This window comes from Saccopteryx leptura, chromosome 1, assembly GCF_036850995.1.
Source record: "Saccopteryx leptura isolate mSacLep1 chromosome 1, mSacLep1_pri_phased_curated, whole genome shotgun sequence".
NCBI lineage: Eukaryota > Metazoa > Chordata > Mammalia > Chiroptera > Emballonuridae > Saccopteryx > Saccopteryx leptura.
Genome location: NC_089503.1, coordinates 298,724,095 through 298,751,208, shown reverse-complemented (window position 1 = coordinate 298,751,208; position 27,114 = coordinate 298,724,095). Strand labels below are relative to the sequence as shown.

The following is a 27,114-nucleotide window of genomic DNA, read 5'->3' as shown; positions in this document are numbered from 1 at the left end:
ACTCTCTTGATGCTCATCCTCTGGTTGAATCTTTGATTTCTCTTTGCTGACTGAGGATAACTTTTTTTTTTAAGCAAGAGAGAGAGACACACACAGACAGACAGGGACAGAAAGACAGGAAGGGAGAGAGATGAGAGATGAGAAGCATCAGCATCAACTCATAGTTGTAGCACTTTAGTTGTTCATTGATTGCTTTCTCATATGTGCCTTGACCAGGGGGCTACAGCTGAACCAGAGACCTCTTGCTCAATCCAGCAACCTTGGGCTCAAGCCAGTGACGATGGGGTCATGTCTATGATCCATGCTCAAGCCAGTGACCTTAGGGTTTTGAACCTGGGTCCTCAGCATCCCAGGCCGACGCTCCATCCACTGCGCCACTGCCTGAGTTATCAGGCAGGATAAGTCATTTTTGTATAAATTACTTCAGGGTGTGTAGGAATCCTTTCTGAGTGGAATTCTACTTTATAGAATTTCCTAGCTGTTAGTAAATGTTGGGAGCATTCTAAGGTAGAATGGAAAGATTCCAAAGTCAGGTAACTGGATTTTGACCTCTTGACTTATCTGCAAATACCAACTCTCTGTCTCTTCTGTTAGGATGATTCCTATCTCAAGGAGGGTTTTCAGAATACCCTTGGGTGAGTTAAGGCAATCCTCTCCAGAGAGATTCTTTTAGTCCTATGAGCCTGTTATGACTAAGTGAATGAATTTGGAAGAAGGCATTTTATATTTCAAGGCAGGTTCTTCTACTGTTTTATCTGCACTGTTAATTCCAGACCCTGGTGGGGAGTCCATTATCTTTAGCATCATTCCATTATTATAGGTTGCTTAATGTTCCAGAAAGTGGTGAAACCAGGCCATTTATCTGTTTTACAAATTTACGTTGTGCAGCTCCATGATCGTCTTTGCTACTGAGTTATAGTCTGTTCATCCCAGATTGTTTTGCTGTATTCACCATAGTGCCCATTTCAAACTTTTCCTGCTGTTCCTATGCCCCCAACCCTGTCAATCAACCCCTTTCATTGTATAGTGGTAGCCTTACCTTACACCTGTTCAGAGTGAGGGTTGATGCCTTCCACCAAGAGCTCCTCACCGTGAGCCCCCTCAAAAATTGCTATGAAAAATCTCCAGTCTTCTCCTTTTTCTCCTCCATCTCAGTGCCCTGAAAGTCCTCCTTGTGCCTGCTGTTCCTTCTCTGTCCTTCTCTTGGCACCTTGCTTCAGTTGTTACTTATCTCTATGTGACATCTTTGGCTTGTCTTCTCTTTTGGATCCTTTCCCACAGCTGACAGATGTTCTTGGGCCTTTCCATGCCTTGTAAAACCAAAAAGTGAAAGCCTTTGATTCTTTTTTGATTGTGTTATCTCCTGAAATACTCATTCTGTTTTTCTCTTTCCCTTTATGACTAAACTACTTGCTTCAATTTCCTGACTACTCATTCATGACTTAACCATTTCTTAGCCTGGTCCCATCTTTCCTGTATTCCCTTGAAGAATAAAATCCAGTTTTACTTTTAGTCTCCATTTTTTTTCCTGTAAAACTAATGATTTTTGGGTTCGTGTAAAATCTGATCTTTTTCTTTACCCAATCTTTATTCTTTGTGTTGTATTACCAGGGTTCTGCTTTCCCATTGACTAACGTTATTTCCTTTTTTGGGGTATTTTTCCCAAGTGAGAAATGGAGGGGAGTGCAGAGGCAGACAGACTCTCACATGAACCCAATAGGGATCCACCCAGCATGCCCACCAGGGGGCGATGCTCTGCCCATCTGGGGCATTGCTCTGTTGCAACCAGAGCCATTCTAGCAACTGAGGCAGAGGCCATAGAGCCATCCTCAGTGCCTGGGCCAACTTTGCTCCAGTGGAGCCCTGGCTGCGGGAGGGGAAGAGAGAAATGGAGAGAAAGGAGAGGGGGAAGGGTGGAGAAGCAGATGAGCACTTCTCCTATGTGCCCTGGTTGGGAATCGAACCTGGGACTTCCACAAGCCGGGCTGATGCTCTACCGCTGAGCCAACTGGCCAGGGCAGTATTTCCTTTTTGAACCTGTCATTTGACGTCAGTGTTTCTTCTTTCCATTTTATCCCTCTGACCCCTCCTTTAATGCATTTTCCTGCCCCTTAAAATGGAGATGTCTCTCAAGCATCCAACTCTAGCACCTTTCTTCCACCCCAGTCTGTCCAGTCTTGTGGCTTCAAGTCTCATTGTTTCCACGGCTTTCAGATGTGTTATCTCCAACCCTCATTTCTCTTTTGCACTGTGTCCTGCATCCCTAACTGCCTGCTGCTCATTGTCTCTTAAATAAAACTCCTTGTTTCACATTTATTGTGCTCTAAACTGAACTAAGTATCTTTTTTCCCCCAAACCTGACCCACTTCTTGTGGCTTCTATGTTTCATGCTTTTGATCAGATCAATGTTCGAGATTTATGTCCTCATGGCTGATCACAGTTGTGCCATGTGGTATATGATGAATGTTTTTTCTTTTCTCCTACCCTACAACTTTTTGTTTACTTTGGGATTAAATGTATAGAACATTTAGCGTTGTGGTTTCGTTTTTTCATTTGCTTATTTTTTTAATGTGCTTATCACTAGTTATCGTCAAACTAGCTCTTGTCTAAAAATTACTTCTTATCTCACTCAGGTTTACCAGGAATTTGAAAATTTTTCTTTTCTTAGAAGTAACTTTCTTTTTATTTATTTTTATTTTTTTACAGGGACAGAGAGAGAGATAGATAGGGACAGGCAGACAGGAACAGAGAGAGATGAGAAGCATCAATCATCAGTTTTTCGTTGTGAGACCTTAGTTGTTCATTGATTGCTTTCTCATATGTGCCTTGACTGTGGGCCTTCAGCAGACCGAATAACCCCTTGCTTGAGCCAGTGACCTTAGGTCCAAGCTGATGAGCATTTTTGCTCAAGGCAGATGAGCCTGCGCTCAAGCTGGCGACCTCGGGGTCTCGAACCTGGGTCCTCCGCATCCCAGTCCGATGCTCTATCCACTGCGCCACCGCCTGGTCAGGCAGAAGTAACTTTCTTGAAGGAATCTGTCTTACTCCATTCTGATTGGTGTCCAGCTGCCCTCTGGAATCTCCCTTTACTGTCCTAGGAATTCCTGTCATTTTTCTCTTGAGTTGAAACCCTTTTTTCCCTGGATTTCTTATTTCCTTTCTTGGTTTATTCTCTCAGTTTGGTGGAGAACTCCCCTATCTTCCTAAGAAAGAATTGGATATCAGTTGTTAAGACCTTACCTATCTGAAAATGTCTTTGTTGTAGCTTCATACTTGATTGATATTTTTGTTTGCATATAGAATTCTAGGTGGTAAATAACTTTTCCTTAGAAGTTTCGAGACATGGCTTCCTTGTAGCCTAGCTTCCAAAGTCCCATCCTGATACATTGAAGCCATTCTGATTGATATATGATCTATTTTCCTATATTGAAATTTTTAAGATCTCTTTATCTCCAGTATTTTTTCTTTTTTAAAATGTTATGATAACATGCCTTGGTTTGGATTTGTCTTCATTTATTGTGTGTGGCACTTGGTGGCTTCTTTCAATTAGAAAACTCCAGTTTTGGAGATATCCTCTAAATTATTTGATTTATTCTTCACTACTTTCTCTTTCTGGAATGTCTATTTGTCTATTTGTTTCAGATGTTTTCTTATATTTTTTTCTGTCTTTTTCTTTTTTTGAGACAGAGAGAGAGGGGGATAGATAGGGACGGACAGACAGGAACGGAGAGAGATGAGAAGTATCAATCATCAGTTTTTCGTTGTGACACCTTAGTTGTTCATTGATTGCTCTCTCATATGTGCCTTGACCGCGGGCCTTTAGCAGACTGAGTAACCCCTTGCTCAAGCCAGCAACCTTGGGTCCAAGCTGGTGAGCTTTGCTCAAACGAGATATGCCCGCACTCAAGCTGGTGACCTCGGGGTCTTGAACCTGGGTCCTCCGCATCCCAGTCCGACACTCTATCCACTGCGCCACTACCTGGTCAGGCTGGAAGATTTCTTTAGCTTTATTTTCCAATTCCTTCTATTGAGTTTTTAATTTATGCTGTCGTATTTTTTAAGTACCCACTATTATGATCAGTTTCCTTTTTAATATTATCCTATTTTAGTTTCATGGATACAATATCTTTTATCTTTTTGTGGGTATTAATAGTTTTTCTGAAGTTTTCATATTTTCATATAGTTGCTATTCTCTCTGTTTGTTAGTTTTGGTTTCTGTCTTCATTTTAGAGATACATCTCACTTGCCTGATCCTTCGATATTCTGCTTTATTTGGAAGTGCATCACCAAAAAATGGATAGGAAATTGTGAATTTTATTGTGGGTTTATCTGTAGGGTTACCTGTTTGCCATTTTTTGATGGTGAACTCCTAATGTCAGTCTCTGTAGGTCTTTTGTGTTTATCTGGTGGAGTATGCAGAGAAAATCTTCAGTCTTCTACCTGTGAGGTATGAGTGTGGCTGGCAAGTTTTGCAAAGATGTCTAAGCAGAACTCTCAGCATGTGGAATAGACTTTTTCCTAGTTTCCCTGTTTTCAGAATGGTGACCCTGCTCTCTGTTGTGTTGGATGGAATATCCCTTTATTCTTCAGCCAGAATTGAGACACAGCAACCTGGGTTGTATAGAAGAGAAGGGGATTTAAGGGACTTACAATGATTTCTCCAGATTTTTTTTTTTTTTTTTTTGTATTTTTCTGAAGCTGGAAACGGGGAGAGACAGACAGACTCCCGCATGCGCCCGACTGGGATCCACCCGGCACGCCCACCAGGGGCGACGCTCTGCCCACCAGGGGGCGATGCTCTGCCCCTCTGGGGTGTCGCTCTGCCGCGACCAGAGCCACTCTAGCGCCTGGGGCAGAGGCCAAGGAGCCATCCCCAGCGCCCGGGCCATCTTTGCTCCAATGGAGCCTCGGCTGCGGGAGGGGAAGAGAGAGACAGAGAGGAAGGAGGGGGGGTGGAGAAGCAAATGGGCGCCTCTCCTATGTGCCCTGGCCAAGAATCGAACCCGGGTCTCCCGCACACCAGGCCAACGCTCTACCGCTGAGCCAACCGGCCAGGGCCCGATTCCTCCTGATTTAACTCCACCTGTACCAGAAGGCACCAGGCGCAGCAGTTCCTGAGCATTTTAGGAGTGGGGTGCATTGGGCTGCTTCGTTGGCTTTGTCCACTGCACGCTCAGGATTCAATTTTAGGGATCTCCTTATCACTTGTCTTTCTGCTTTTTAGCATTTACAGTTTTGTTGCTGTTTCCCTTTCCTCCTCCTTCACGTCTTGGATTATGCCTCGAGAACAGTTCTCTCTACTATTGTTTTATATGGGTTTGGAAGGGTGCGGAGATGAATGTGTGCTGTATCTGCAGCTTAAACCTGAACCCTATTTCTTTCAGGGATGCTGTTGTCTATTTACCTGTGCTTGAAGCATGGGAATAATCTGTCTTTCCACTTTAAATGCATTTATTGATCACTTACTATGTACTAGGTATTTGGGTTTTAAGCACAAACAGAAAAAGTATAATTCCTGGCCTGCACTTGTTGAGTATCCAGTGGGGAGGAAGGTAAGTGAGCAGACAGCCCCGCATGGTGAGGGTCTGCAGCAGTGCTCGTTGGGGAAGTATGCGGCACCTGCAGCTGCACCCAGACTCTGTCTCTGCTCCTCATCGTCTGTGCTTTCCTATTTTGTACTTTAGCTCATTTGATGCTTTAGCCTAAACTCTAGGCCCTAGACTTTTCCTCCTTGCTCGTTGGTGTTGAAATTCTGTCCATCTCGAGGTGGTGTGAAGTAGGCTAATCTTCAGGGGTGAAAGCGAGGCGGCCACCTCTGCAGGAGTGTTCCTCAGGCCCACAGCTCGGGTGCAGCACTCCTGTGGTGCCTGCCATGTCTGCCTCTCAAATGACACATCTGACGTATCTGGTGTGAAAGCCATTTATGTGCTTGTCTCAGCTCCTGTGCTGGCCTGCAAACTCCTTCGAATGGTGTCTGTATCTGATTTATTGATGTTCTCAAAGTGGCTAGCACAGTGGTTATAATGTGTTCAAGATGATAAACCGTTGCCCTGTCCCTTCAAATCAAATTAAGACTTCTCTAGCTCAAAAACTTTTATAAGTTTTCAGGGACAGGTTTTTGATTTCATGTGTATCAAAATGTGGTGTAGAGCAGTGGTCCCCAACCTTTGTTAGGCCACAGACCGGTTTAATGTCAGAAAATATTTTCACGGACCGGCCTTTAGGGTGGGACAGATAAATGTGTCACGTGAAGTGTCAAGAGTGAGTCTTAGACAGATGTAACAGAGGGAATCTGGTCATTTTAAAAAATAAAACATCGTTCAGACTTACATATAAATAAAACGGAAATAATGTAAGTTATTTATTCTTTCTCTGTGGACCGGTACCAAATGGCCCATGGACCGGTACCAATCCGCGGCCTGGGGGTTGGGGACCACTGGTGTATAGCACAGAGCACTAGCAGCAGGGGAAAGACATTACTGCAGTCTCGGTGAGAACTGCCCTGTGGTGGCAGCTTTCCCAGAGTGCTATTAAGCCTCTGTGTGGGCTGGTTTGCACTGATATAGTGATGCATAGTAAGCAGTGGTCTTGCAAAATGCTGTTGGATAACAGCATTTCAAGGTCACAGTCTTCTAAAGCTTTTACCTTCTGAGAGGATGAAGAATGGTGAAACTATTTCCTGTTCCAACTGACTCTGTAATCTTCTAAGCAGTTTGTTAACAGTGTCATGTGTGTTTTTTATGCCCAGATGATAAACCATTTCAAAGTGTGAGTTTTATTTAAAAATTGCCATTTAAACCACATAAGGGTCAGGGTACATATGGTCCCTAAACACAGTGCAGTGACTTGCTCAGAACAAGACTCTGGTATTGACTTGGTCCCTCAATCTGTAGACTTGCATCACTTCCTGGACGGAGCTGTAGTCAGGTCCAGAGGCGGAAGATGTGGTTGAGACAAACGGAATAAAATTGAGTTGTGTTAGTTTTCCTTTCCTTTCTTAAATCCAAGCGTAGTTGTTTTGTTTTTCATATTATGAAGGAGACTGTGATTTCTCATATATTATGGTTGATGGGATTGAAGTTTCTGGCATTTATATTTAGATTATTTTTTCTCTTTGGTGTCAAGAAAAACTATTTTAGTCTCTGATGTCTTTTATGCTTTGTCCAGTTTACCCCCAGTAATTGCAAGGGGAGAGGTTTGTTTTGGCCATATTTCTTAGTGTATGTAATACTTTGCTCAGCTCGAGAGAGATTTAAAAATGTGCCTGGCTAGAAAAATCAGCTTTTACCTTGAGTTTTGCTTTGAAAGTTGAGTTAAACCTGAAAAGCAACTTTTTCTTTTGTCCTTCTCCTTGGCCAACCCTTGCTCTGGGCATGGCAGCCATTGTCACTCTGTGAGGCTGGGACGCTGCTCAAAACCCAGGGAGTAAAGATGGGTTTTCTCAAGGGCCTTTTGTCTTTTGTGCTGTTCATTGGCTCTTCATGGGTTTAGTCTTTTTATTTATTTATTTTTATTTTAGAGGTGGGGGGGGGAGAGAGAGAGAGAGAAAAAAAAAGGGGTGGGGAGGAGCAGGAAGCATCAACTCCCATATGTGCTTTGGCCAGGTAAGCCCAGGGTTTCAAACCGGCGACCTCAGTGTTCCATGCTGACGCTTTATCCACTGCACCACCACAGGTCAGGCAGGTTAGTCTTTTGTATCCTATTCTTCAGGATCCAGTTGTTTCAGAGCCCTGCCAGACACATACAGTGTCTTGCTTCCTTTCAGTAGCCTCATTTTGGGTGCTCTGCTGGGTTATAGCCTGCTTGGACTGGGCCCCGAAACTGCCCATGCTGTGCTGCAGGAGATGCGAAGCACACTTCACGCGTGGCACAGCAGAGGGCAGCAGCGGCAAGTTGTGAGTCTGTCTCACCTGCACGCTCGTCCTTACTGTCAGCACCGAGCTGCTTCCACATCCAGGCAAGGCTCTTCGACATTTTATTTAGTTCTGCATTCTGCATTTCAGGCAGTTTCTAGTTGTTTTCTTTTAGGAATGTACTGAATGAAACTGGAGTTCTTAATTTAAAAGTTTTATAAAAATGTCACACATAAGTAAGAATAATTCATTAGGTAAAGAGAATAACTTGTGGGATATTTAATCCAGGTGGAATTCTAGAGGTGTGATTTGAGATGAAAACAAACTTAATTATTATTTAAAATTTTTTTATGCTTTACAGCTTTGGGGTGTGAAATCAGCAAACGAGACGAAAAGTATTAATGTGAAGCGGTTCTTCCTGACTTCCGAGGAGCCTCAAGAGGATATGGAAGTGATAGTGAAGTGTTGTTCGTGGTCTTCCGATGGTTCTAGGATCATGGTGGCAGCAAAACATAAAATCTTAGTAAGTACTAGTATTTTAAAAAGCCACACTTAGTCTAATTTAAAGAAAATGAAAATTTCTGTTGATATAAATAAAGCCTTGCTCTGTGATTTGGAACCAGCTCCCTAACCTCCTTTAGTTCTAAGAGTGATGCTGTTGGGGTATCGCTAGGCCTTATGGGAGAAGCTCTCCATGGCCCTAGGGTTTGGGAAGTGGTGTGCATTGATTCCCACATTGGAGGTGTGCTGTGTACTAGCGTATTTAAGGCCTGCAGAAACAACTTATGCCGTTTAATCCAGTGTTTCTCAGATTTATGAAGAATGTGGAATACTTTCTTTATCGCTTTTTTGTTGTCATTTTACAATTTGAATACATTGGTTTAGGTGATTTTCAAAGTGCTTTCTTACTCCTGAAATTTTATTATTTTGGGACTGATAAGCAGGAAATATGTGACTGAAGATGATTGTGAGATTTCTATGAAGTAAATAAGGAAGTAAAAAAGGAAATGCCTTTCTCCTTTTTCAAATTTGTAGTATTTAGAATGCTTTTGTGTATAATTTCTTTTGATATAAATATCCAAGGGGCAGAGAAGGTTGCAGTAGCCCTATAATAATAATGAGGTACCTGAAGTTCAGAGCAGGCAAGTAATTTTGTCAAAGTTACATCATGATTTGGAGAGCCAGGTTTTCTGATTTATGTCTCAGTGACATTCCATCCTAACAGTAATTATAAAAGACTTAAATAAGAGATATTACAGTTTTATGTTTAGCTTTACTGAGATATAATTGACAAATAAAATTGTAAGATATGAAATATGTATGCATTATAAAAGGATTCCCGATTGAGTTAATTAACACAACTGCGTTTAAGTTCTACTTTCTTTGCAAATTTCAATTATGCAATACAGTGTTCATAGCTACAGACACCGTGTAATCCTTAGATCCTCAAACCTTTTTCATCTTATAACTGAAAGTATGTATTCTTATACCAGCCTCTTCCTGTTCCCCCCCTACCCCAGATATATTTTAAAGAACCCAATTGAGGTATACCATATAGTTATATAAAAACTCACTGAGGGCCCTGGCCGGTTGGCTCAGTGGTAGAGCTTGGCCTGGCGTGCAGGAGTCCCGGGTTCGATTCCTGGCCAGGGCACACAGGAGAAGCGCCCATCTGCTTCTCCACCCCTCCCCCTCTCCTTCCTCTCTGTCTCTTCCCCTCCCGCAGCCAAGGCTCCATTGGAGCAAAGATGGCCTGGGCGCTGGGGATGGCTCCATGGCCTCTGCCTCAGGCGCTAGAGTGGCTCTGGTCGCAACAGAGCGACGCCCCGGATGGGCAGAGCATCGTCCCCTGGTGGGCATGCCGGGTGGATCCCGGTCGGGCGAATGCGGGAGTCTGTCTGACTGCCTCCCCGTTTCCAGCTTCAGAAAAATACAAAAAAAAAAAAACACCTCACTGAGGGACTGTTATGTTATTGTTATTGACCTAGTACCTATGATTTTTAGATCTTGGTTACTTATAGGCTTATACCTCTTTATCAGAAAACGAAAGAAAAATATCTTCTTTTGTCTTAAATTTGTAAAGGACTGTAAGAACAGAAAAGGAACCACTTCATTCACAGGATTTGAAGATTAAAAATATATTTTTGGCCCTGGCTGGTTGGCTCAGTAGCACAGTGTTGGCCTGGTGTCTAGAAATCCTGGATTAGATTCCTGGTTAGGGCACACAGGAGAAGCGCCCATCTGCTTCTTACCCCTCCCCCTCTTGCTTTTTCTCTCTCTTTCTTCCCCTCCATCAGCCATGGCTCAATTGGAGTGAGTTGGCCCCGGGCACTGAGGATGGATCCATGGCCTCCACTTCAGGTGCTAAGAAGAGCGTGGTTGCTGAGCAACGGAGCAATGCTCCAGATGGGCAGAGCATGGCCCTCTAGTGGGCTTGCTGGGTGGATCCTGGTTGGGGTGCATGTGGGAGTCGGTCTCTCTGCCTTCCTTCTTCTCATGGAATTAAAAAAAAAAAATTTGCTGTAAAATATATAGATGTAAAATTTGCCACTTTAATAAATGTATACTTTAGTGGCATTAATTATATTAACAGTGTTATACAACTATTACCACCATTGCCAAATCTTTTATTTCTTTTTGCCAACACCTATGTGTCATCCCAAACAGAAACTCTGTAACTAGTAAGTGAAATCTCCACATCCCCTTCTCTCCAGAACCCCTAGTGAACTCTAATCTAATCTATGAATTTGCCTATTTTAGATATTTCATGTAAGTGGAATCATAAAATAGTGGAATTTTTGTGTCTGGCTGATTTCATTTAGCACACCATTTTCAAGGCTCATTCATATTGGAGCATGTATCAGATTTTTTGTGTGTGAGAGAGAGACAGAGAGAGGGACAGGCAGGGAGAGAGATGAGAAGCATCAATTATTTGTTGCAGCACCTTAGTTGTTCATTGATTGCTTTCTCATGTGTGCTTTGTTGATCCAGTGATCCCTTGCTCAAGCCAGCGACCTTGGGCTTCAAGCCAGCGACCCTTGGGCTCAAGCCAGTGACCATAAGGGTCATGTCTAGGATCTCACACTCAAGCCAGCTACCCTGCGCTCATGCCAGAATAGCCCGTGCTCAAGCTGGTAACCTTGGGGTTTTGAACCTGGGTCCTCTACATCCCAGGCCGATGCTCTTTACACTGTGCCACCACCTGGTCAGCCTGTATCAGGACTTTTATGGCTACATAATATTCCATTAAATGGATACGCTACAGTTTGTTTATCCTTTCATCTCTTGATGGACATTTGGGATGCTTTTTCCTTTTGACTATTGTGAGTAATACTGCAATGAACATTGGTGTGCAAGGAAGGATCTATTTGGGCTTCTGTTTCACCTGTTTTGTGTATGTACCTGGGGATAGAATTGCAGGGTCATATGGCAAGTCTGTATTTAGTTTTTTGAGGAACCACCACATTTTTCCACAGCATCCGAACCATTTTATATTCCCAGTGGCAATGTACAAGAGCTGCAGTTTCTCCACATCCTTGTCAACACTTGTTATCTTCCTTAATTATATTATAATCACCCTATTAGGTGTAAAGTGGTATCCCATTGTAGTTTGATTTGCATTTCCCTGATGACTAATGGTGTTGAGCAGAATTTGAACATTTTAAAAGATGTAGTGAGAGAAGAAAATGGTTTTATTTTGCATGAAATGCCTTTTAAAATTTGAGGCCAGCTGCTTATTTTACCTGCTAAAATAAAGCTACCCTAAGATCACCCTTAAATACACAGAGCTCTGTATTTCTTACTTCTGGTCTCTCCATTCGCCTCCTCCTATTCCTTTCCTACTTCTTTGTGTTTTAGTTCACTCCTATTGTTAGGTATTTTCTTTTTGCTGCCCAATAACTGGGACAGCTGCCTCTCTCATATTTGCCAAGTTTCCGCTATCACTCTCAGCCACTAATCTTTAAGAACGACCTGTCCTGGAAAGCATGTTGAGTATGAATCTCTGTGCTTTGTTGTTGGCCCTGACGCTGTGTGCTCACCGTCTGTGTGTGCTTGCAGAGCTGTGCATTCACAGGGCATTTTCATGGCTCTGCCCAACCCTCCCTGCACCCCCCCCCCCCCATTAAGACTGCCTTGGTCTTAAATCACTATACTGTATGTTGGTATGAATGTTTATATTATTGGGAAAAAAGTTTTGGAAGAGTATATTCAAGCCTTTTAAAATCTTTTAGAAGTTGAAACAAAGCTTGAATTACTCAAATATAGCTCTTTTTTGGTTCAAAAATGGGAAAGTGATTGTAATGGAGTAATTTGGCAGCTCTGGAGAGGACTAGAAATGATTGAACTAATTTCATTTTAGCAAGCCTCTGCTCTATATTATTCTGATCATTTTCATTTTTGATGATCTATTTTCTCTTTTGAATAAATAAGCATTAGAGAGAACTGCTCCATATGTTAATTTGGCTACTCCCTTCATTTATTCACAGGGGTTTTATTTCTTTGGGTCAGGTTGAGATATTATCTGTGATAGATATTTGTATAGGAAACATTTCAAGATGAGTGCTATTTTAACAATATGTATATTGATTTATATCTTACCTATGACTGTCGATAATATGCCAATTGTCAGTAATTATAATTGCAGGATTTATATCTTGAAGTGGGAGAATATTCTTTTAGAAATAAATTTAGATTCAGTTTGGATATAGCTGATTTAAAAAATATTTCACTTCCATAAACATCTCTGTTTTATGTTGACAGCTTTTTGATATTCATACCAGTGGTCTGTTGGCAGAAATCCATACAAACCATCACAGCACCATCCAGTACTGTGACTTCTCCCCCCATCACCATTTGGCAGTGGTGGCCTTGTCCCACAACTGTGTGGAGGTGAGTAGTTGAGCTTACTCTGTGAGTCTGGGTCTCCAGAGGTACAAGGATGATCAAGAATGCAGTGCTTCAACCCTTAACTGCTGAGGATGTTTGCTTGGGTAATTACATAGTGTTTTCTTTATAATGTGATGACTTAAAGCTTTAGGATATTAAACTACATATATAGCCAGCTTTATCTAGTAGTGGTTACAGACTTGATTTGACAGTATGACAGATCGTGCTGGGATGCTGGTGTCATTCACCCAGTATTTGTTGGGTGACGGGTATGTGCTGCAGTCTGAGGAAACAATGGAATGACCACTGGTTACCTAAACAGAATCATGGTGTCTCTTAAACAATATAGGTGTAGACTCTTCTGTAAAAGAAATGATAAGAAATGAGTCCAGTTCAGATTTCTAAGATCATTGAGGATAAGCTGGAGATCAGATTTGGAATTGGTTAACCTAGGATGCTCATTGCTAAGCACTAATGAATAAAATGACTCTTATAAGTTACTTGTTTATATTTATAATTTAGCACTTACCTGATGGATTTTATAGTTAGCCTCTGTACCTCACTGGCTCTGAAAGAATCCCACCCAGTGAATTGCTATATTAGTTTTTTTAAGAAAGCAGTGAATTTCCTGATATTTTTCTTCCAAAGATGGATTTGTTTTCCAAGCTTTGTCACTACTCACTTCTTGGTTGGAATTGAAGCCCCTTGTTATTACAGCCCAAGAAAAAGGGGGTGGGTCTTTATCTGGAAAATAGGGAAATTCACATGGTTCACAGGCTGTTTTCACAGGAAGCTTGACTACTGCAAGCACTTTGCCAGTGTTCTGGTCTTATTTCAGCAATTTTTAGTGAGTCTGTCAGCCTTACCCCTTACTATGAAGGTGTGTGTGGGTGGGTGAGGGAGAGGGCTTGCTGAGCTATAGGCCATCAGTGTGGAGACACAGGTAAAATGAGACTGGATGAGCTCTGTAAGCTCCTCCTAATTCTAAGTACAGCACTGTAGCTAGCACTGAAGAATTTCGCTGCCAAGAAGCATTCCATTGGAAGCAGAGGCAGTGAGTGTGAACACATTTCAGTTCTGTTTGAAACAGTGGGAAGAGTAGGGTGCTTTGGGCTGTGTTGTCTTTGGCAGGGGCTTTGGATGGAAAGAGTCAGTGCTAGGACATCTTGCACCTTACCTGTAGATCCTCCAGATGGGTGTGGTTGGAAATGTCCCCTTTCTGGCTTTTGCCAGGATTTTTAGGAGGTATTGAGGAGCACACCCCTCTTTCTGCCTTTCCTGTCACTTCTAAAATCTTTACCCTATACTTAGAAAGCTCCAAGAAACATCGCCTTTCTTCTTGAAGTGGGGGGACTTGGTTTCGGAGGCTGTGGGTGACAAAGAAATGATGGGGGGCGTGCAGAAGGGAGGAGAAGGAAGGATTTGCAGTCAGGGAGATTTTTTAGTTAGTGGAACTACTTTGGTGTCTGTACTTTAGCTCTGTATTTCCCACCTTGGACTCTAGAGATAAGGCGGAGGAAATTCCATGTAATTAATTTGTAGCCATAGAACTCACTGATTGAAAACCATTGGGCATGTGATGAAGTACTTGTTTGTCCGTGCTAATTCTGAAATCATAAAGTAGGTCTGTAATTCAGAGTGTAATGAGAGGAACTCAGGCACATATGGTACTTCATTAGACTGGAATAGATTTGAGTAATTTATAGCAGGACTTAGGATACAATGCAGCCAGGCTGGTGGCAGACACTGACAGTTTGTCATAAGCATGAATAACAGGAGAAGGGTGTACATGTACAATTAGTACATTCATCATTTACAGGGTTTTGCAATCATTTGAAATGAGGATTAGATGACAGTGGAATATAAACTGAATATGGAAGCTTCTTGTGTTCATCTATTTTTTAATTGATTTTTAAATAATACACAAAATATTTACATGATTCTAAATCAAAACCTTATAATAAGTCATATTCAGAGACATCTGGCTTTCATCACTATCCCCTCTCCTCCACTGTTTTCCACCCCTGCCCATTGGTAACCATTTTGGTTTTAGTTTAACATTTCAATGTTTCTTTATGGATATATATATATATGCAGGTATTTATATGTATTATTTATCTACCTCCACATTTGTATCCATATATATATATATATATATATATATATATACACACATACACTTTTGCAGAAATATATATACTCTTCTTTTATTGTAAACAATATTGCCCAGAGACTAGTCAGTATCAGGGTGTTTTTCTAATTACATTTTATGGCCTCATAGTATTCCATTATATGTATGATAGATGTATTCAGTTGGTCATATTGATGGTCATTTTAGTTGTTTCCAGTTTTTTACTATTAAAAATAATGATACAATGAATAATCTATACAAGTCATTTAGTGTACCTATGTAAAATGCTTAAGAACATGATTTCCTATATGTTGTGTTTATTCTGTAGTTGTGGAATATGGATTCCGGTTTAAAAGTAGCTGATTGCAGAGGACATTTAAGTTGGGTTCATTGTGTGATGTTTTCTCCTGACGGATCATCATTTTTGACATCTTCTGATGACCAGACAATCAGGGTGAGAAATATTGAGATTTTAATTTTAAACATTTACTGATGGTAAGTAAGGTAAGCCTCCTACAAACTAAGAAATTAATGCACAGTGTCGGGGGAAGTAAAATAGGAAACTACTAGATTAGTATTTACTCTTGAAAAGTGCTGTCATATGGACTGTAAAAGTCTCATTCATTTAAACATGTTCATTGAGTATTACCATGGACCAGATGGATAACTCCAGTGATTAAACCAGCGGTTCTCAACCTGTGGGTCGCGACCCCGGTGGGGGACGAACGACCATTTTTATTTTATTATTTGGGGGGGGTCTAATAATAAAACTTATTTATTAATTTTATTTAGAAAAATTTATTGGGGTGACATTGATCAATAAGAGTACATAGGTTTCAGGTAAACATGTTTACACATTTTAAATCATAAACTTGTTGAGGCCAGGAACCCTGGTTTGTCCCTGTTGCGTCTAATGCAGTGTTTTGTACAAATTATAGCCAACATGGATTTAGTGTTTACTATATCTCTGATGTTGTACAAAGTGCTGTGCCAGTATTTGCTAATCCTCACAGCAGTTCTTCTGTAGCTGAGGAAAACAAAAAAGGTTTAAGTCGGTGCTGCTTAAAGTGCTGGTCTCAATAAGCTTGAGCCAGAATGTAAATCACTTCCCTGCTTCTTTCATTAGGAAGTCATGTTAAAAAAAAAAAATCAACTTCATCACCAGGTACACTGTTAGCAGTGTGTATCGAAATGCGGTGGGTTTACATTCTGGCAGGCACCTGATCTTGACATCAAGCAGTTTGAGAACCAGCAGAAGGTCCTTGTCCCTGGGGGAAGTCATCTGCCCAAAAGTGCAGGTACAGCTAGAAGTCATACTAAGGCATTTTGGCTCTCATACCCATTACTTTTAATACTAACTGCCTCTTACTATAGCACGTAATTAATAAATATTTATTGTTGAATTCTAATCTAATAACTGAACAGTTATTAGCATCATAGGCATTTTGAGTGTGAAGCTTGGTTTGTCTCTTGCTAGGACTTGTCTTTATAATATTTTGGAGGCTACAGTAATCTTATTTTGTTTTAAATCTCTTGATCAGCTCTGGGAGACAAAGAAAGTATGTGAAAACTCTGCTATCGTGTTAAAGCAAGAAATAGATGTTGTATTTCAAGAAGACGAAGTGATGGTTCTTGCAGTTGACAATAGAAGATGTCTGCAAGTGAGTATTTATTAGGAAAACCATTTGAAAAATTGTTTTGATTGCATTCTCCATTCACAACTTTTCTTGTTTGCTTTTGGACTTGGGAATAGGCACACTTGTAGAGTGTCCAACAGATATCAGTGGGTATCAGTTGAATAAGAATGTAGGTCTTGAGCTGAGGCTCAGATAGGCTAGTATTTAGAAATAAAAAGGTGATACCTTGTCTCACCTCATTCCTCCTGGTTGGTGTCAGTGATCACATTCCTTGGTTTGCATGGAGTCTAGGATATCATGAGGAGAAACTTGAACTTGTGCACAGTAGTGATTTAGACATGTCTGTCGGAGTGGGCAGGCGGATGGGCATGCCAGTGGAAGCGTTAAGGCAGGAAAGTGATGACAGGCTGTTTGCAAGAACAGAACTCACCCGAAGTGAGGAAGTGGAACTGAGGTGGAAGGAGCTGGGCTTCACCTACTGAAATACACCTGCCTGTCTATTCATGTACTCACACATTTGTTCAGGAAATATTTCTTGAATGCTTCTTATGTTCTCTGAGAAGGAAAAGATTTTTGAGGTAAAATTGAAAAGGCTCTATATCATTTAGGGACCCAAACTGTTGTAGGCTAGACCCTGCCCCTCAACAAAGAGTGGAACACGTGAGAGGAGGGCGTTTATTGATGGGCTGAAGAGGACAGGCGCCCGGGTTCCGGTCCAGTGGCAGAGGACTGACGGAGTTCTGAGTGGTGGTAACACAGAGCAGATGCCTTAAGGATCACTGGGGCATAGGACAGGGAGCAAGGAATGTGGGAGAGTGGGAGGAGATAGTGAGGCCGCGGTAGAAGAAGAGAGAAGCAGTAGAGAGGAGGAGAGACGGAGGGGCGTGGGTATTGAGGGTAAGAGGGAGAGCGGCCGCGCAGTGCAGCTTGGTGTGCCGGGAGCAGGCACTCGGCTCCCGAGACCCAGGTGCAGGCTCCAGCGTTCTCATCGGCTGCTTCTGTGCTGTTGAGTGATCTGCATCACTTCTCTGGGCCTCACTCTTCATCTGTAAGGTTCTGCTCATCTCAGAAGTCTGTGCTGTTGAGTGATCTGCATCACTTCTCTGGGCCTCACTCTTCATCTGTAAGGTCCTGCTCATCTCAGAAGTCTGTGAGCTGTTAAACGGTCGAGGAGGAGTCTAATACCTGGGAGTAAATCGCCTATGACACATGGTCGTTTGTCCTGGTCTACTGTGGGGGTCAGGGCCAAGCTGTGAGACACCCCTCGATATGGTTGTGCTAGAGTTGATGAGTTTTATGGTCATTCTTAATATATTGAGTGTGGGCTTGAGTGTGAATTGCTCATTACTGATTTTTAGCGACTGATTCTTCCACTAGGGACGTTTTCCACTGCCGTTTTCTTGTCAGGTTCAGTGTCCTCATGCTTGTATTACTTTCACCAAACTTGTGCAGCCTTTCTTTACCAGTTGTCATAACTGAGACTAAAAAAAGAAGTCATCTGTCTATAAAAATATTCATTTTCTTCTATGTCAGTGATTGTGGGAGACTTTCAGGGGTAGTCAGACTGACAAATAATAGTTCCACTTATGTGAACAACACGTTTTTTAGTCAGTTCTTTAAAAAATATGGAAATTGATTTTTGAGAGAAGATATTCAGCTTTCAGTAGTCTAGCCTTTATTTTGAATGTCTAATAGAACAGGACATGCTGGGTAAAATACTATAACCCTATAATCTTGTACCTGAAACAAAGATTGCTGCTTATTTCATATTAAAAAGTAATTCAAGACTTCTAGGTTGTAACACTTAGAGACATTTGATTTAAGCTGGAGAAATACTTTCCTAGATCACATATTTTAGTTGAGTGATAAGCCATCATTATTAGTCGGATTTTAAAAATAATGACTAGCATTCATACACATTATGGAATTGGGTAATCTTAGTCTCAGCACTATAAGCCCAGCTACCCAAATTATGCCTACGGTTCTTCTCCATTGTCCCCTCCACCCAAAAGAAAAAGGGAGTCTTAATTTATACTGTTTCGTGAATGGTTTGGAGGATATAGTACCCATTTTATTTATTTATTTTTAATCTTTTGTGAACCTAATACCCATTTTAATTAGAATTAGTCTTTCTGTGTCATGTTATCTCAGTTTTGTCTCACCAACCCCCTGAATCGTATCAGAAAAGTGCATTTTTACAGATGGTATCCCTGTTAAAGTGGGCTTTGAGATGAAATGGAAAACAGGGTGTGGGGTTAGCTGTGGGGTTACAAATCAGACAGATGTGTCTGAGGTGGTGGGTATAGCAGCTGCTTTAAACCTCTCAAAGCTCATTTTATTTTATTTTTATTATTTAAAGTTTTTTTCTGAAGTGAGAAGCGGGGAGGGAGAGAGACAGACTCCCACATACTTCTGACCGGGATCCACCTGGCATGCCCACTATGGGGTGATGCTCTGTCCCTCTGGAGTGTTGCTTTGCTATAATCGGAGCCATTCAAGCAACTGAAGCGGAAGCCATGGAGCTATCCTCAGCGCCCGGGCCAACTTTGCTCCAATGGAGCCCTGGCTGCAGGAGGGGAAGAGGGAGACAGAGAGGAAGGAGAAGGGGTGGGGTGGAGAAGCAGATGGGCGCTTCTCCTGTGTGCCCTGGCCGGGAATCGAACCCAGGACATCCACACGCAGGCCAGCGCTCTACCACTGAGCCAACTGGCCCGGGCAAAACTCATTTTATTTTATGAAAACGTATCTGAACTGCAAAAGTGAAGTGGAAGGAAAGTGTGAAGTGCTTGATGCAGCTGCTGAGATGAAGAAAGGGCTTGTTGTCCCTGTGGTGTGCTTGTTGGTTATTTTCTCGATTTTATTATTATTTTTTTGTCAATTGAAGTGTCTGTTCCAAAGAACCAAAACTGCTCTTACAGCCTAATAACTGTGTTATTTTTCATTAGCTCATTAATGGGAAAACAGGTCAGATTGATGATCTGACTGAAGCTCAAGTCAGTTGCTGCTGCTTAAGCCCGCATCTTGAGTACGTTGCATTTGGAGGCAGCGATGGAGCCATCAAGGTACCCAGTTCTAGTCTTCAGTTGTTTTGTGTAGTATAGTTATTTATTTAAAATTAATGATGTGTCTGGCATTGTAGACCTGTACTAAATGCAGCAGGGATCCTTTAGTCATTTTTCTGTTAGACTAAAGATATTCTTACAGTCCTGTTGGTTGTATATTTTCAGATTGTCTTTATAACTGTTTCTCATGCTTTTTGTCTTTTTGTGTTCCTTCTCTCCTTAGTTGTTTTGCTGTTTCCAAGTATGTCGAATACTGTCAGAGCTTCAACTAACTATGCAAAGAGCATTTTCTCTTCTTAGAAGCTCAGCTCTTCAGGGGTATAAGTAGTTCTGTTTTGGTACTGAAAGGTTCCTGGGGAATATCAGCGCTGGCAGCCAGTGCTTACCCGTTCTCCCACCCCTTGCTGTTCTATATACTTTTGGTATTAGAAGTATACCTATTCACTGCCTGAAATTCTTAAGTTATCAAACAGCACCAAATAAATAATAATAAAGTCATGTTAATACAACAAAAAGGTAGTGTAATAAAAATCATTTTGGATAAAAATAATTTGAATACAAATGAAATTCATCATAAAAGCGTATTTTCTTTTTTTTTTCTTTTTTGTATTTTTCCAAAGTTAGAAGTGGGGAGACAGTCAGACAGACTCCCACATGTGCCCGGGATCTACCCAGCATGCCCACCAGGGGGCGATGCTCTGCCCATCCGAGGCGTTGCTTCATTGCCCCCAGAGCCATTTTAGCACCTGAGGCGGAGGCCATGGAACTGTCCTCAGTGCCGGAGCCAACTTTGCTCCAATGGAGCCTTGGCTGCGGGAGGGGAAGAGAGAGATAGAGAGGAAGGAGAAGAAGAAGGGTGGAGAAGCAGATGGGAGCTTCTCCTGTGTGCCCTGACTGGGAATCAAACCTGGGACTTCCACATGCCAGGCCAACGCTCTATCGCTGAGCCAACTGGCCAGGGCCTTTGGCTTCTGCAACCTTTTATTAAACGAGAGGAGAGGCAGAGACAGACTCCTCCTGCATGTGCCCTGACCGGGATCCACTCAGCAAGCTACTACAGGTTGATGCTCTTCCCAGCTGTGCTGTAGATCTGTTGCTCAGCAGCTGAGCTACTTTAGTACTTGAGGCCAAAGCCCTGGAACCATCCTCAGCGCCTGGGGCCAACTTTACTTGAACCTTTTGAGCCATGGCTGCAGGAGGAGAAGAGGAGAGAGAGAGATTGTGAGGGAGGGGTGGAGAAGTGGATGGTCACTTCTATGTGCCCTGATTGGGAATTGAACCTGGGACTTCCACATGCTGGGTTGACACTCTATTGCTGAGCCAATGGGCTGGGGCTGGCTTCCCCAACTTTTTCTGAAGAAAGCTTTTTGGAATTATTTCTTAATGTAGTAATTAGTTAATTATTTCTTGATGTAGTAAGAGCTACATTTATTTTACTTTGAATTCATTTTCATAAGGAGCTACACAAATATTCTCTAGTCCATCCTGACTTACAAAGAGGAGACTCTATGTTTGTACACACAGTGAAGAAGAAAGCTTTTGGAAAGTGATGTCAGTGTTATTGTACATTTGCCATGGCTGTTGTGATGGATTCAGAGCTACAGCTTTGTGTTTTTGTTTTTTTTCATTATTCTGAAATTTTATTTATTAATTTTAAAGTTAGGGGTATTACTCTGAAAAAATGTACTGTGAGTGTTTGTTAAGCACACAGTGCTTGTACATTTCTGGGTGAACCTTACTCTTCATTCTCAGTCTCATCTCTCAAATAATACTGTGTATACAGGTATTATTTATTCTTAAAGGGTCCTTGGTTCCCCTTTTCTTTCTTGCTGCCAAGCCAGCATTACATTCTTTTTGTTTGTCTGTTTTTACTATTTAAGTATCTTGACACAAGCCTTACAGGTAGTTTTAAGAAAATAACTCACGAAACACACATGTGCCTCATCCATATCCCCTGTGGTGGGGGAGGGGCAGTACTTGGCTATGGGGACTGGGTGGGAGGTGCTACGCAGGGCACTCCTGACACTGCCTGCGGGTAATCTTACTCTTATCTCCTTCAAAGTCATCAAATAATACGGATAACATAAAAATGAATCATGAAATTACCTATATTAGGCTGTTTTTGACCTATAAAATGGCAGTTTTATGGGATTCAGCCTTGTAGCATCAAATAATGACGGCTACACTTTATTAGGTGTTTAATATGTCAGATGTGCTCACTGAATTATAAAATCTTGGATGTTAGGTTTGATTCCTGTTTTACAGATGTCTAAATTCCTGCTTTCCACACTTGATAAAATCAGTAAGTGGCAGAGCTAGGATTCAAACCTGTGTCTCAGCCTAGGATTCAAACCCGTGTCTCAGCCTCTGTGCTCAACTGTTAGGTCAGTGGTTCTCAAACATTTTGAAGTCAGGGTGCATTTAAAATCCTACAAATAATTGTAGGCGCACTATATACAAATTTCTGAGAAATATGTTATAATAATTAAGTCAAATATTAAAGAAAAAAATAAAGTCCAAGTGTGCTTTTATGGTAATTAAATGAAATAAATACAAAATTAAATTTATTCTGACATTAAAAAGCATTTTTATAGTTACATTTTTTGAGTTATGCTTTTTAGAATTTGTAAAAAAGAGGGATTAAAAAATAAAAAAACAACAAAAAAGTTATCTTTTTATATATATAGATACATTCTTAGTAAGATTTAGTAAATTTGGCAGGTCCCAGCACGAATGTGTTAAGTTTTTTCATTCTTGTGTTTATGAGAAACATGAGCCTGATGTGTCCTAGCGATTTCTTCAATGTTTGGGCATATATTTGAAAGGCACACTCTCATTTCCTTGTCAATACATTGAAGAATTCCTCTCTTTTTACTCTTAATAGTGTTGAGTGCAGAAAACCCCCACCATACATATCATCTTAACTTTACACCAAAGGATAGAAGAAACTTGCCTCCAGTCTTTCTGGGGAACATGGGGGGGTAGTGTAAACAACCCAGCACCACAGCTTAACAGCCATTTGCAACCTAATCAGGCAAGTGAGGTGGGGGGTTGGGCAGACTTTCAGCTTCCAGCCAATTCCCCACACCTCTGTCCCCAAAAATCTAAACTCCAAAAAGCCTGTTGGTTTTTGGTCCCCAACAGGCACATATTTCTCTGGCATACCATAGGGCACGCCTGGAAATCTTCTAGGGCACACCAGTGTGCCCTGGCGCACACTTTGAGAACCACTGTGTTAGGCCTTCCCCCCATAGGAAGTATGAGATTGTCCATCCTCTTCATTGAGAAAGACTTTCATCCACGCCATCCCCTTTGCTTTTAAGGAACCTTTTTCTAGACATTCAGGTTAGGTTTGAATTTCTACAGTCTCCTATTTTAGCATCATCTGTATTTTCCTTAAGCTTCCTTGAATACATTTTAATTTGGGCAAAGAAACCATACTTACTTTTTTGGGGGGTATGAATTCATTTAAAAACCTTTTTGACACAGTCATTTTTTGAGTTCTGTTACCATTTTTTTTTTTCCTGATTTCAGATTTTACTACTTTCTTAATCTCTGCATTTGGCATATTAGCCCTTTTAAGTCTCTGAGTACACTGTCTTCCAGCCTACTCATATTCTCTTTACCTTTACCTGTCTCCCTTATTATTCTTTATCTTACCTTGTCTCTGTGGTTTTTTTTGTTGTTTTTTGTGTTTTTTCTTTTAGAGAGAGGGAAGGGGGGGACAGACAGGTACAGACAGACAGGAAGGGAGAGAAATGAGAAGCATCGTTTGCTGCAGCACCTTAGTTGTTCATTGACTGCCCTCCCATATGTGCCTTGACCAGGGTGCTACAACTGAGCCAGTAACCCCCTGCTCAAACCAGTGACCTTTGGCTTCAAGTCAGTGACCCTTGGGCTCAAGCCAGTGCCCATGGTCATGTCCATGATCCCATGCTCAAGCCAGCGAGCCCGTGCTCAGGCCAGCTGAGCTCGTGCTCAAGCTGGTGACCTCGGGGCTTTGAACCTGGGTCTTCCGCATCCCAGGCCAGCACTCCATCCACTGTGCCACTGTCTGGTAAGGCTCTCTGTGTTGTTTTATAAAGAGCTGCCTTGTCTTTCATCCAGGATGGTTTTTGTTTCTCTCATCCATCTTAAATGTTATTTTCTTTTTTAAAGGCTGAGCCCAGACTGTCACTTGCTTGATGAATTGTGTAGTTGAGTACTCAGAAGGACTGCTGTTTTCCTACTGACATGTGGTCCTTTCAGAGTGTTTTGTTTTAGGGTGTATGTGTGCACACATAGATGTGTGTACCATTCATTTGTGTGTTTTTAATTAAATTGAAAACACTATGAGATGGAAATTCTGTATCTTCTGTAGTCTAATTTTAAATATCTTGGGGCCTGTGTCTTGCTGAGTTTCTTTGTATTAATTTTTGGTGGTTTTCTACTTTAAAGATTTTAGAACTCCTGAACGGCAGAATCTTCCAGTCCACAAATGGGCACCAGAACCCTGTACGGCACATCCAGTTCACAGCTGATGGGAAGACTCTCATTTCAAGCTTTGATGATTCTACAATTCAGGTGAGAGGGAGGATGAACGCCTAACATATGTCATGCTGACTCTAGTAAAGGAACACTTCAATTATGGCTCAGATCTGGTGTGCATTTTATTTTAATTTTTAAAGATTTTACTTACTGACTTGAGAGAGAAAGGCGGGAGAAGGGGGTAGGGAGCAGGAAGCATTAACTCATAGTTGCTTCTCGTGTGTGCCTTGACCCCGCAAGCCCAGGGTTTTGAACCAGCAATCTCAGTGTTCCAGGTCAACGCTTTATCCCCTGCACCACCACAGGTCAGGGTGGTGTGAATTTTAAAACATTTCTTTAACATCATATTACTTTGGGCAGACATTCAGATTATGCACTATGCATTTATTTAGATGAAACCCATTTGTGTTTCATATTTTTCTATGGGTAAGGCAGGCATTTTGACTTAGAATGCTCCTCTACTAGAAGGTTGTTTATTCTAAAAATCAAGGAGTCAGTGAGTCTCCCATCTGCCTTGGTATTTGATTTGTATCAATAAATATACTTCCGGCCACATTTTTGCAATATCTCTTTATTTTCCTTTAAAAATTTAAAAAAAATTTTGTATTTTGTGAGAGAGAGAGAGATAGGAAGGGAAAGAGATGAGAAGCATCAACTTGTAGTTGTGGCACTTTATTGTTCATTGATTGCTTATACTGTGCCTTGACCAGGGGGCTTCAGTTGAGCCAGTGAACCCTTGCTCAAGCCAATGACCTTGGGCTAAGCCAGTAACCTTTGGGCTTAATCCAGTGACCATTGGATCATGTAAATGATCACATGCTAAAAGCTGGTGAGCCCATGCTCAAGCTGGCAACCGTGGGGGTTTTGAACCTGGGCCCTCAGAGGTTGTGCTCTAACCACTGTACCACCACTGGTCAGGCTTTCTTTTTCTTTTTCCTTTTTTTTTTAAGTGAGAAGAAGGGAGATAGTGAGATAGACTCCTGCATGTGCCCTGACCAGGATCCACCCAGCAACCCGTCTGGGGCTGATGCTCGAATTAGCTGAGCTATTTTTAGTACCTAAGGTTGATGCACGGGGACCAGCTGAGCTCAGCACCTGGAGCCAACATTCGAACCAATTGAGCCACTGGCTGCAGGAGGAGAAGAGGTGGAGAATGGGGAGAGGGAAGGAGAAAGAAGTAGATGGTCACTTCTCTTGTGTGCCCTGATTGGGGATTGAATCCAGGATATCCATATGCCAGGCCAATGCTCTATCCACTGAGACAACTTGTCAGGGCCTATTTTTCTCTAATTTTACTCTTTTCTTTCTACGTTTCATTTTTTTAGCTTATTTTCTGGGAGTTCTTAGCTTTATCTTACAATCCTTTCATTGAGTTTTTTATTTCTACTCATATTTTTAATGCCTGAGAGTCCATTCTTATTGTTTATTCCTTTTGAAGAGCACTGTGTTCTTGCTTCTTTTTTATTTTTAAGATTTTATTTATTCATTTTAGAGAGGAGAAAGAGAATGAGAGACAGAGAGAAAGAGAGAGATGAAAAAAAGGGAGAGAGAATGGGGAGGAGCAGGAAGTATCAACTCCCATATGTGCCTTGATCAGGCAAGCCCAGGGTTTTGAACCGCTGACTTCAGTGTTCCAGGTCGACGTGTGATCCACTGCGCCACCACAGGTCAGGCTGTGCTCTTGTTTCATCGATGACAGAGCATCTCTTCTCTGAGTTTGGATGGATATATATATATATAAATGCATGCATTGGCTATGGATATAATATATATAGTTACATCTAAGTTTTTCCCCCCTAAAAATGTAATTTTTCTGTATAGTTGTATAGTTTCTATTCGCTCTCACCTGTTTTCTTTTGATTGGTTGTTTTGGCCTTTTTTTTTAAAGACCTCTTCATCAGTGTAGTGATCACTTGCTACCAGAGACAGACCCCAAAAAGCAGATTGCAAGTTTTGTGTGTTGACTGAGACCTTCTCTGAAGGGCGCTTTGGATAGGGAACCTTTGCTGTCGGTATCTTTAGGTCTTTTGTCTTGGCCTTGTGGATACAGCTTAAGGTTTTTAGAGCCTAGTGGGGGAAGAGAACTGGGGTAGGGGCAGGGTCTCAGCATTTAGTCCGGAAGCCTTCACTGGATTCCCTGTTCCCCTGCCCTTATTTGTGCTGGTGCCCTTTCCTCCAGAGAGTCTTCTTTCTGGTTTGCTTTCCATGTCTGTGGGAGTGTTATTCTGCACTTTAGACTCTTTTTTCTCATAGTAATTTTGTTTGGGATTCAATGAGAACTTTGTTCTTGTTTACAGGCATTGATCTTCCTGAACTCTGATGGAGTGGGGAGGCCAGCGTTCCTAGCTTCCCAGCTCCATGGCTCCTCCTCCTGTTGTTTTCATGAAGTGTTAACTGTTCATCTGAGGTCTCTTTGCTTTGTCTCTTTCCCTCGGTTTATTGAGACCTTCTCTTTCCTTTGCTGCCATCATCTTTGTTCTACTCAATTTGGATTCTATTCCCAGCAGTTTCTCCTTCTTGTAGATTTGTCCTGACTAATTTTGAGAGTGCAAGGGGCCCAGACTGCTCTCGCCCTTCCAAGCCATGCCATGTTGCCTTGTACTCAGTTTCCACTGCCCTCTCCTGTTGGGCTACTGCACTCCCCAGGGAATGTCATGTGGCTCTTCTGGGCTTCTCTTTTAGACTGTCAGACTTCCCATGCTCCCTCCCCGTCTTCCTACACTGCTGTGGCACTATGCAAGTCTTGAGCTCTCAGTTTGCTGCCCTCACCTGTGGGACGCTTTGGCATGTAAGTGGTCGTAAGTCGAGCACTAGCTGTATATGTTTTATGGTGGTAATTTAATATTAAAATGGTTTACATTATTAAAAGCTATTTTGGAAAAAATACTTTTTATGTTATGTCTTTGTGAATCCCTTATAGTTTGAAAGAAATATGGCTTCAGTACAGAACCTTATTTACTGTAGGCTCCCATGATACTGGTGTATTAGCTGTGAAACTTGGTGTAATATTCTTCTTT

At 41.7% G+C, this 27,114-nt stretch overlaps 1 protein-coding gene across 4 annotated transcripts in view; it reads left to right on the top strand.

The window, feature by feature from the left end:
* The window catches only part of APAF1 (apoptotic peptidase activating factor 1), a 101,648-nt gene that overhangs the window by 53,012 nt on the left and 21,522 nt on the right, over positions 1 to 27,114 (top strand). For 3 of the 4 annotated variants that reach the window (XM_066356975.1, XM_066356959.1, XM_066356968.1), the window contains exons 17-22: positions 8,215 to 8,376; positions 12,615 to 12,743; positions 15,200 to 15,325; positions 16,413 to 16,532; positions 19,454 to 19,570; positions 24,008 to 24,133. In XM_066356975.1, the coding sequence (XP_066213072.1) occupies positions 8,215 to 8,376; positions 12,615 to 12,743; positions 15,200 to 15,325; positions 16,413 to 16,532; positions 19,454 to 19,570; positions 24,008 to 24,133 (780 nt within the window). Of the gene's footprint in view, positions 1 to 8,214; positions 8,377 to 12,614; positions 12,744 to 15,199; positions 15,326 to 15,997; positions 16,159 to 16,412; positions 16,533 to 19,453; positions 19,571 to 24,007; positions 24,134 to 27,114 lie in introns of those variants that run through there. The other variant, XM_066356984.1, reaches the window with a different exon arrangement.